Source organism: Azolla caroliniana, unplaced genomic scaffold (assembly GCF_043228905.1).
Source record: "Azolla caroliniana isolate FFs.n. ecotype wild unplaced genomic scaffold, voAzoCaro1.0.p SCAF_813, whole genome shotgun sequence".
NCBI classification, from domain to species: domain Eukaryota; kingdom Viridiplantae; phylum Streptophyta; class Polypodiopsida; order Salviniales; family Salviniaceae; genus Azolla; species Azolla caroliniana.
The window spans coordinates 1-11,397 of NW_028231248.1; the positions used below are offsets into that span (position 1 = coordinate 1).

The window sequence follows — 11,397 nt, forward strand, 5'->3', positions numbered from 1 at the left end:
GGATTTTTTGCATAGCAAAATGGGACAATTGAGGAGGTAGTGCATTGAGTCACTTGATAAACGAGTAAGATACATACATGCACGCAGGGATCGATCGTGCACGATTAGAGTCAGTATCTGATTTGGTGCAAGGAGTTAGGGACGAGAGAGCACATCCATTGGTTATAATGTCACGTCCCGAGACAAACACTAGAACAAACATTTGGCTTATATCCGCTTTCACCTTTCCTATGTATTCATGTATGATGTACGTACGTACGTATGTATGTGTGTATGTACGTATTGTATCATGTATGTATGTATGTATGTATGTATGTATGTATGTATGCATGCATGCATGCATGTGTGAATGTAGATTCACATAAGCCCCGCTAGAGTAGTAGCGTCGAGAAAACTGAAGAATCAAGAAGCCATTGCCATAGCCATAACCATGGCTTCTTCTTCTTCTTCTTCTTCTTGTAGCTATGACGGAGTGTCAGGATTCCTCAAGGCGCGAAACTCTGCAGCGAAAGCTCTGGATCCGTTGAGGAAACACGCGGAGAATCTTATCTCCTCCGCCAAACTAATCCTAGAGAACAATTTCCCCCCGAAGCCGTCAGCGAACCGTCAGTTTCCACAGAGCTTCTTCTCTTTCGACCTTTCTAAGATTCTTCTTTCGCCATGTCCGCAGAGATCGATGAGAAATCATCGCAACGGACCCTTGTTCGCTTCTTTAAGTAGTGGAAGGATTGAAAGGGAAGGAAAACACTTGTTTGATGTTGCTCTTAGCACTGAAGAAATATCTCAGAAATTAGATGGCGTACCTGTATATGCTGTTTGTAACAGTTCTAGCGAGTTTGTTCTGGTTTCCGATTCCTCTAGTCAGAAATCGTTGGGAATATTTTGCTTTAGAAGGAGCGATGCAGAAGCTCTCCTAGATCAGGTATTAGCGTCCTCTCCCTCCGCTTTGTTCCAAATTTGAGACTTTCCAAATGTAGCAGAAATGTAGTTCTTCTTCTTATAAGAAGAGGTCCTTTACAGGCCTTTTAAAGAAAATATGTCTTTCAACTCCATGTTTGTTTGGTAATAATACAAGTGATGATAAAAAACTAGGTGAAGACATAGTAAATTTATAGTGGCATTTTGTCCAGTTCATTTTTTTTGTCAAGGACAATAACTCAAGAGAATTCTATAAATATTGTAGAGAAATTCCTCTTGTGAGGTTATCATCGAATCATGTTTAAACAAGCATGTCTTTCAAATCCATGTGATAGTAACTCTAGATTATTTTGTAAAAATGCTAAGTTGCATGCTTTTTAATGGACAGTAACTCAAAGAATCTGAAACTTTGCGTGGTTTGTTCTAGAAAAGTAAACTTTGTGCTGTGAGAGAAAAAGAGGAAGTTTCGTAAATCCAAGTTTCTAGTACAAACTAATGATGATAAAACTGGGTGGAGATGTTAATGTTAATACCAGTATTTTTTCCACTTCTGTCATTTCTCGTGGGTGATCAATCTTAGAAATGATAAGAGTTGCATCAATTACGTGCTTGAAGAATCTGAAACTTTATGAACATGGTAGAACGTATCTCTTGTAATGAGTGAAACATTTCAAGTCCGTTTCGTTACAAGGCCAAATGATAAAACCAGGTGAAGAATTTACTTTAATACCATTATTTCATCTGCATTCTGTGACAAGAAACTTTGGGAACTTTGTAAATGTATTAGAAATGTAGTTCTTCTGAGATAAAGAAGTTTTAACATGTTACCTTGATAATGTAAGTGATAGTAAAACTAGGTAAAATTTATATATTCAAGTTCATCTCATTAGAGATTATAGAGGTTCAACAGTTTTCATGGAGAATAAGCTGAAGAATCAGAGACTCTGTGAATGAAGCACAAAGTATCTCTTGTGAGAACTTGTCATGGTCATTGGTAATCTAAGGGATGATAAAAACTTTGGTGATACCATTAATTCATCCTCTAATATTGGAGCTTCCTTTTGTTACAGTTGCATAATTTCTTTGTAGAAATAAGATGAAAAATCTTATATTTTTTCATAAGATTAGGTTATCATTTTTCCAAAGACTCTGAAATATTGTAAAGGCATTAGATAATAATGCATTTTTTGGAATAAAGTCTTCTGAATTAATTTCTGTTTGGTAATCTATAAAACTAGCTGAAGATGTTATGTTTCATTCCATTATTTGATCCAGTAATGGTTTAAGTTCATCAAAATTTAGAGAGAGAGGAGAAGGTATTTTGGGAGGTTCATGAAAAATGTGTTGTATTCTGGAAACTTTCCTAACATTTTCCTGTAATATATTAAACGTTTTCAAGACTGTTTTCCCTCCTTTTCTCATTATAAAAAATTTGATTATATGGCATTATAATAGTACATGATTGCAGGTCAAAGCTAGAGAACCACTTGCAGGCCAAGGAGCCAAAGTTGTTGCTGTTTCTCTTAACAAGGTGATCGTCTGGTTATGACTTCTTTCATGAAATGTAATATACAATCAAAATCCTATGTGTTTTTATGTACTTTAAAATGCAGGTTTATAACCTCAATGCTAAAGGCATAGCATTTAGATTCTTGCCAGATCCACAACAAGTGATGAATGCTCTTCAGGTCGTACATTTGATTCTTCATTTGGACTTAATTTGTATGATTTAACCTCATCGCATATTTATCAGGCTTTTTGAATCCCTATATTGAATATTCTTCCATTTTGAAAAGTTTGCAGCTAAGTGGAAATACCAAAGAAAAAGGTATATCATTTGATGGAGTGCCAATCTTCCAGGTATGAAGTGAATCATGTTCTTTTCACTTGTGTGTGTTTTCCTCTTATTGTTCTGAACCTAGTGTACTTCTCTAGAGTTTTGAAAGTCATAGTAAATTGAGATTGACTGATGTTGTCGTTTCTTATTTTTTGAGAATTGTTTTTGTTAAACACTTGCTGTCGTTTTATTCCCTGCACTTTTTCAGTGGCATTAGAACAAAGGTCAAGGATACATCATCCAAGTTAAGAGTACCATCTAGCAATTAGATACTAAATGGAAAAGGCATTGTGTCCACCAAAATGTGAAAGGGCTATAGGGCAAAATACTTTTGTATCCGCAAGATTTGTTCCAATGCCACCAGAATGCTAGAAAGAGTGAAATGTATGGCAAGGGCTTAACATTGGTTGAGAAAATGATTATGTGATAGCTGTCTAAGATCAGCCCAAAGACAGTCATTATATGATTAGATAATTTCAATCGGTCATGCTACATTTTTTTATTTTGTTAATCATATTTCTTTCTAGAAAATGGGCACTAATTAAGATTTTTTGAAGCTTAATGTACTAAATAAGGTTGTAATTAGGAAACATTCATTTGATAATTAGGAAAATTAGAAACAACTTTCACTCATTATTAATTGTAATTTAAAACTCGTTATTTGTCACTCTTGTGTGTCCTCAGTTCTTGCTTCCGTTGCAAGTTTTCTTACATTACCAATGGTTGTGCACTAGGATCTAGGGTTTTTTAAGTTAGGATTTACTCCTCGATCAGTATTTCTGCTAATTCAACATGCCTTTCTCTATCTATGCAGCATATGAAGTATCATTCCATGCATAGTTCTAGAAGCTTCATAAGTACCCATTTCCCTATCTTGCCTTATCTTAGCAGAGCAGACAAAATTCAATCATCTCGTAGATCTTCGGGAATGAATGTAGCTGAATGTATACATGATGGCATTACAACATTAAAAAAATCACGTGGTCATCTGAAAAGATAGTAGAAAGAAGGTTGACACTCCACAAACCTCTGTACTACTCAAGGACCACTCCTACCTAGATGTTGTCACTTAATATATTCTATTGTATAAGCTTGGTTTGAGTCAGGTGGAGGTTGCAATTCAATTACATTCGTGGAAGGATTCTTCTCTAAGCAAAGGTGTTAACCTTAAAAGAAAATTTGTGTTGCACTGTCTTTGAATGAACAATTAAATTCAACTATTTTATAAAGAGTTCCATGTTACTCATCACTTCAATATGAAAATTCCAACTGATTTTATTATCAATAGTTGCTGTTGATTCAAGATTTTCTGCGTGCAAAATTTGAACCTCATGGATATTTTTAATGACAGTCTAATAACTTGATTGTGAGGAGTAAGGAGGTTCGACTTTGTCCAATCTTCTTTTGCAAGGTGCAAGATACATTATCCTTTTTTCCATTTTTTTGCTCTATGAAAATAAAACTAAAAGTTGAATGTTACTCTTGATGGAGCCAAACTTCAGCGTGGACCTCAACTTGATTAAAATTTTCTAAATTTGTCTTTGCTATTCCCAGGAAGATTTAGATCAAGCACTTCAAAAAGCATCCAAACTACAGAATAAAGCTAATCCTTCATTTCAAATGGACACTGAAATACAGGTAGAATTTTCTTGGCTAATTCCTTTACATTAAATTATAATTCAGGTCCAAAATTTGTGCTATGCACATGAAATCTGTTATTTTCCTCACATTTCTTTTAACAGTTACCAGACTAATTTTTCCATACAAATCTTAGGTTGGCAGTTTTGAACACGTGGTCAAGAGAATGGAGGTATTATGCTAATAAATAATTGTGATTCTGCTTCTAAAACTGTTAGGAAATCATTTGCAGACTCCATGACATTTAATGGAACTATAATAACATACAGGGTATTGTGGACGAAGAGGGATGGAGAGAAGTAGTTTTCATCCCCCCAGGTATGGCCACACTTGGGCAATTGGAGAATATGAGCAGGACAACTGTTGGGTGAACCTTGTGAGTATGTTAATTTTCTCTCTATATTTATATCTATCTCGTTTTATTTATGATGTGTGATTTTGAGAGGATCTTCAACATCAATACATGATCTTCCAAAGACTTTCTGATGTGTGCACCAAGTCTAGACTTTCCTTGTAGAGTGAACTTTATGTGGTAAAGTTGATTGAAATCAATGTTTATTTTCTGCATCTGTTAAGCAGTTGGTGGTGAAGTTTGAGATTACCATCTGTATAAAATGCCCTCTTGGACTTAATATTGAATACTTCCAGTCTTTGTGTAATGATGTCCTTTCATGCATCCCTAGGTGTTTGAAATTTCCATTGTTTCTGTATGCACTAGCTAGGCATATGGTGGCTAACAGGGGGAATGTTTGAGATCACCATTACCATCTTTTTGTCTATTCCTCTTGATGTACTTTGGATGCTGAGAAATGATGATGTATTGCCTGCACCCCCACATTTTAATTCTTGCTGGATGCGAGTCTCAGTACCGAGGCAAGTATCCTCTTGACTCTCATAAAAACCATAATAGTGGCATAGAGTAAGAGTATGTAGCTTACTTAGCTTGTCTCCAAGCCATCAGTCATACAGGAATTGAGAAAACTCTGAAATTATCATTTGTTCTTTTTTTCCCCCCTATGGTCTGTAAGATTTGAATTCACCAAATAATCAGTGCACATACAATTAAGAAAAATGGGATAATTGATCATATAATTTTTCAAAAAAACTTCCAAATGCTAAAGAGTTGTTGACAAGGGAGTTTGGGGTATAACGAAAACATATGGACATCTGAGGCATCTGGGGAAATAAAGAAAAAGTAAATTCTATTTCAGAGTTTTTCCATACATTTAATATGGGAATTAAATTTGTCTTGTAGAAGTTGCCTTATCACCTTAAAAGCTAACATTGAGTTTACTATTTGTTCTACAGAAAGGAAAAGAGAATTCTTAGTGAAGAAGAATTCATGAGGGGTTCCAGGTGCACATGATATGGTTACTTTTTTAAAAACGGGAGAGATCTAGTTCCTGGGAATTCTGTAGGATTTTTTTTGGAGTTAATACACAGCCACATTTTCTGTACAAAAAGAGGGAGAAACAATTCATTTAGAGTTGCAAGGGTTTAGGGTTTAGTATCACTCCTTTTTTTTAAGGAACACATGGACTCTATGTGGAAAAATGTGGAGCACATCAGTGAGTATATCTGGCATGTATAAGTTTAAAATTTGAACACCATGGCTCATATCCTTCATTTCAATCATTGAGTAAATGCAACTCCAAGAAATGGATTGTTATCATCTTTCTTATATTGAGGATCTATGGTATTGCTATTGTTGTAAAATTTCGTGTATTCATTTTAGCATTTACTTCGCAATAGATTGTGCTAGATAAAGCCAGCTCCTATGTTGTTTATGTATTTGTGTACTTCGCATTTACGATGAGACCATTGCATTGTGAGATGCATACTCTTATTGGGTTTCATTCATTTGAGCATTGAAAGTTCATTTAGCTAATAATATGCATGTGTGCACATCTTAATTGGTACTTTGGTCATTCTATTAGACATGGATTATAAAATAGAGTCTAGACAGTAAATGTCTATGTTGTATATCATCACATGCTCATAAGCATAGAACATTCCTTTGGAAATGCGTGTGTTGATTATGTGTGTGGTGTTGGTTGGACATGCATTATTGAGAGTAAATGTCTATTTTGTAAATCATAACATGGCCATGGGCATGAATCTGGAAGAGTTAGCACAGTTACTAGTCCAACTTGTAGTTTATAAAATATAGTTTCTTAATAAGTACCTCTAATTGCTTTTTGTACTGTATTATATAATACATGAGGGTACACAACTAGTTACATTTTCACATGGCATTCCCCTTTCAATTATGTGCATTCACCCACAAACCAGAGGGTAGCCCCGTTAAAGATATGGCCAAGTTAAAGCACATGATAATAATAAAACTCTCTTCACACAGGCAAATAATTATGTTATTTGGAGGGTGCTTGTCTCCTTGTTGCCCATCATACATAACATGGGGTTTTTATGTTGACAATTGCTAAAACTAAACAAAAAATCAATCATCATAATTGATACTATCATTTAGTTAACACTCAATTAAATGAGAGAAGCATTCAAAATGAAGTCAATGTGTTGCCAATTAAACATTTTTATCTCATATTGAGGCTACCCCACTACTAATATGAGTTACTCAAAAGGAAGAAGACCACAAGATTGAACTTTTTGTAGACTTGGGTGACCAAAAGCATATAGCAAAATGAGGCAAAAAACCTATTCCAAGTCACTAGTTTAGACAGATGTACTTACAACACATAAATTCATTCCTTGCTGGAACTATACCAGATCAGAAGCCCGTACAATCAGTTAGTGCATCAAGTGTGATCTATTTCTTTGAATTAGTCTGCAAAAAAAGGTTTTAAACCTCCCTTTTTAACCATCATTACTTCTCTACAACATACTTACACTGTGTGTGTGAGAGAGAGAATGTTAGAGCATGTGGAGTCTGGAGATCATTTCCTCGAGTGCAGATTCATGTTTTCAGACGGTTTTAGAAGATGTCCCTCTTCCTACAAAGGTAGGCAGAGAAGACGATGAAGTTGTAGAAGTGGATTTTACAGACACTATAATTGTGTGCTTTTACCTTACCGAGAGAGATTGAAAGAGAGTTTTAATGCATATTAGCTCTACGTCTCCATAGCTTAAGTCATGAAATCTCTTGTCTGCTGCAGAGTATCGCCCAACTAGTGGAATGATGATTTCCTTACATGGAAATCCATGTCTAGAAAAGAGTGGGAGTAAAAATAACAGGGAAGGTTATGTTTTAGTTCAATTGCTCAAGACTTGTGGGACGAAAAAAAATCTCTTTAAAGGATCACGACTTCATGTGGAAATCTTGAGAAAGGGTTTACTTGAAAAATGTCCTTATTTAGCTAGCTCTTTAATAAGTATGTATGCAAAATGTGGTGCATTAACAAAAGCAAAGAAATTGCTCGAACAATTTCGTGTTCGAGATATCATATCTTGGAATGCATTGATAAGTGGGTTTGTGAAACAAAGGAGAAATTCTGAAGCAATACTTTGCTTTAATCAGATGCAAGAAGAGGGTTTTTCTCCTGACATGATTACTTTCACTTGCATCTTGAAAGCATGCGGTAGCTTAGGGGACGTTGATAAGGGCAAAAGTATTCATGATGATATTATCAGTAGAGGTTTTCTTGAGAAAGATACCATACTTGGTACTTCGTTGGTGGATATGTATGCTAAGTGTGGTATGCTAAGAAAAGCACAAAATTTATTTGAAGAACTTCATGTTCGAAATGTGGTATCTTGGAATGTAGTCATGGAGGGATGTGTCCAACATGGCCAATTTCATGAAATACTTGATTATGCTGAACAAATGCAAAATGAGGGCCTCTCTCCAGATGCTGTCACATTTACTTGCATTTTAAAAGTATGTGGAAACATACGAGATTTCAACAAGGGTAAGCAAATCCATGAAGAGATAATCAATAGGGGTCTACTAGAGAAAGATATTGTGCTTGGAAATGCGTTGGTTGATATGTATAGCAAATGTGGTATGCTTCCGAATGCACGAAAGGCTCTTGAAAATCTTCATATTCGAAATGTAGTTTCTTGGAATGCATTAATTGGAGGATATATTGGACAGGGTCAAGGTCACGAGGCACTTGATTGCCTTAAGCAAATGCAAGCCGAGGGAACCTCTCCGGATGAAATCACTTTCATTTACATCTTGAAGGCTTGTGCCAGCATAGGAGATCTTGAAAAAGGAAAAACTATCCACGATGAGATTGTTAATAAAAGATTACTGAAGAAAAGTATCCTGCTTGGCACCACTTTGGTGGATATGTATGCAAAATGCGGTCTTCTGGCAAAAGCAAAACAAATACTTGAGGAACTTTCAGATCGTAATGTAGTTTCATGGAATGCATTGATCACAAGCTATGTGCAACAAGGGCAAAACTATGAAGCACTTAGGTGTTTTGAATGGATGCAAAATGAGGGGATTGTTGCTGATGAGTTCACCTTTTCTTGTATCTTAAAGGCATGTGGAAATGTAGGAGACACTCGGAAGGGGAAAAAGATTCATGATGAAATTGTGAGGAGGGGATGGCAAGAGGGAAATATTGTGCTTGGAACTGCTCTGGTTGAAATGTATGCCAAATGTGGAATGATTGCAAAAGCCGAGGATATTCTTCGAGAATTTTGTGTAAGAGACAAAGTCTCTTGGTGTGCACTAATTTCGGGTTATGCTCAACAAGGAAAAGGCCATGATGCTTTGAATTGTTATGAACAGATGCAGCGTGAAGGCCTCACCCCAGATGATGTCATCCTCACTTGTATCTTGAAAGCATGTGGTAATATAGGGGCTATAGATAAAGGCAAACAAATCCACAATGAGATTATCAATAGAGGTTTGCTCAAGAACAATATTGTGCTTGGAACTTCCTTAATTGATATGTATGCAAAATGTGGTATGCTTACAAAAGCTCAAAAGGTGCTTGAAGAGCTTCCAAATCGAAATGAAGTTTCTTGGTCTGCCCTCATTGCAGGATATGCTCAGCATGGCGAAGGTCATGATGCCATCTTATGTTTTGAAAGAATGCAAAATGAGGGTCTCCCTCCAGATGATGTCACTTTCTTATCTCTATTGAATGGATGTTGTCATATGGGTCTACTATATGAGGCCCAAATGTATTTTGAGTACATGAGTAGCAGATATGGCATCTCGCCAAAAATTGAGCACCACACTTCCCTAGCTATTGTTTTTGGATCTTCGGGGCACTTTGAAATGGCTATGGATTTGATTAATAGGATGCCATTCTCAGACAATCTTACCATTTGGATCACACTATTAGGTGCTTGCAGGAAATGGAGGAATATTAGATTTGCAAGATTAACTTTTGATCGTGTAATACAACTAGATATTACTTGTGCTCCAGCTTATGTTCTTATGGCTGATATTTATGCCACTGCCGGTATGGAAGAGGATGCTGAAAAAATTGTAGCCATGAGAATGAAACATCGTATGCAAGAAAATGGGGATTAGTATATTTTGATAGCAAGTGAGATGTTTGAATGAATGTACACATACAAGGTGGTTATGTCATTCATGTTTACCATATATATGATCTGAACACCACCACTATAGCTAATTGTCTGATACAGCCAAGGAACGTACAAAAGCTAGGGCTACTCTATTTCGCGCACAAGGCATGCTCTGTAAGAGTCTTTGGAAGTAGTGAGTCTACATCTACTTTTATGGTGATCTTGCATTGATGGAAAATAGGGTGTAATGAGAGATTGTGTTGCAAACAAAAGGGGTGTGGCTTGTGTGAATGCCATTTACACACTCCTCAATTGCCATTGGGTCAATATTTTTATTTTTGCCTGGGTTGAAGGTCTACGGAATTCAGGTTTCTCTTTAAAAGGTTGTATGTCACAAAGCCCCCAATAAGTCTTGGAAGTAACGCAACTAAGACAAAATTACTAAGGGCATCAAGATCCAAAAGTGATAATACAACGAGGTAAACATTCAGGAACTGATTTATGAATCAAGTTAAGCATGGAAGCTTTTGAATTCCTTCTAGTTAAGGTGATTGATGAGGATCAATGATATTATATCATCCTTTGGGGGGACAAAACAATCTATGAGCTGAGTCACTGACAAATGCAAGTTTGAATGCACTCTATTGTTTTTCCTTATTCTCATCTAAGATGTGGAGCATGTTTTTAGCTAAATGGTCTCTACTTCTAGAGAACTAATCTTTGGTAGGAAATGTCTCCATCATTTGAAACTAGATTCTTGACTTAAACTAGAGGCATGCCCTCTAGAACCCTTAATGCCCAAACTCTTCCGACCAAGAGTTTTGGCTAGTGCTATCATCATATGGGTGAAATTTTGGACAAGACGTAATTCTAAGATTTCGGATGCCAATATTTACATCAGGATGGGCGGCTGATGTAGTGCACACCAAAAAATTGACTTTTCGTCAATGATTTAAGCACCACCCACTCACTATGTTGGTGCTCATTACCATATGAGTGATGTTCATTGCCAAATTGATGTTTTGAATGTAACAATCGATGAATGATGGGAGTACTTTGGAGATGGGCAGAAGTTACTTCAATGTGAGTGAAGTTGTTGACTTTTCTATGTTTGTGTCTTGGGTTCAAGGTTAGCCAGATTAGCAAATTTGGGAATTCATAAATGGAGGAATGTCTTTTGCATCTTAGCAAAGTTGCGTCGAATCCTAAGATCGAGCAACTCTTTCACAATTCATACAACACAATTGTTTATGGCTTTGTAGATACCACCTTGTGAAAAGAACCCCAAAGAAGTGGTGTTGTCACCATTTCTTGCATCAAAAAATACAAATTGTACGGTACTTTTAGGAATGTCAAAGTTTTTATCGATGGATCTCCTAGAGAGGATGATGAATTAGATTGGAGTGAGCATGATCGGAATCAATTGACCAAATTAAAGTAAAAGAAAGGTGAATAGATTGGATAGATGAACTTGTTCCTCCCAACCACCCTTGAGCTATGATCAAGACATAGCCAACCTACCATTAACGTCCTAT

At 36.2% G+C, this 11,397-nt stretch overlaps 2 protein-coding genes across 4 annotated transcripts; both read left to right on the forward strand.

Annotated features, from left to right (window-relative positions):
- Positions 1–364: 364 nt before the first annotated feature.
- Positions 365–6,109, forward strand: LOC147847619 (protein TIC 22, chloroplastic-like). 3 transcript variants are annotated; one of them, XM_087338991.1, is made up of 9 exons: positions 365–922; positions 2,387–2,449; positions 2,532–2,606; positions 2,722–2,778; positions 4,107–4,166; positions 4,310–4,393; positions 4,530–4,565; positions 4,663–4,777; positions 5,116–5,400. In XM_087338991.1, exons 1-8 carry the CDS (start codon positions 431–433, stop codon positions 4,762–4,764), a joined length of 969 nt encoding a protein of 322 aa, XP_087195117.1. In that variant the 5' UTR covers positions 365–430; the 3' UTR covers positions 4,765–4,777; positions 5,116–5,400. The 3 variants fall into 3 exon arrangements, with proteins under 3 accessions (XP_087195117.1, XP_087195118.1, XP_087195116.1); XM_087338992.1 differs by having other exon boundaries at positions 4,663–4,769; positions 5,112–5,400; XM_087338990.1 differs by lacking the exon at positions 5,116–5,400 and adding an exon at positions 5,702–6,109 and having other exon boundaries at positions 366–922; positions 4,663–4,769.
- A 1,411-nt stretch (positions 6,110–7,520) lies between these two features.
- On the forward strand, positions 7,521–9,863 carry LOC147847620 (pentatricopeptide repeat-containing protein At3g02330, mitochondrial-like). Its single transcript, XM_087338989.1, has one exon. The coding sequence runs from the start codon at positions 7,545–7,547 to the stop codon at positions 9,861–9,863; it is 2,319 nt and encodes a 772-aa protein (XP_087195115.1). The 5' UTR covers positions 7,521–7,544.
- The last annotated feature ends 1,534 nt before the right edge of the window (positions 9,864–11,397 follow it).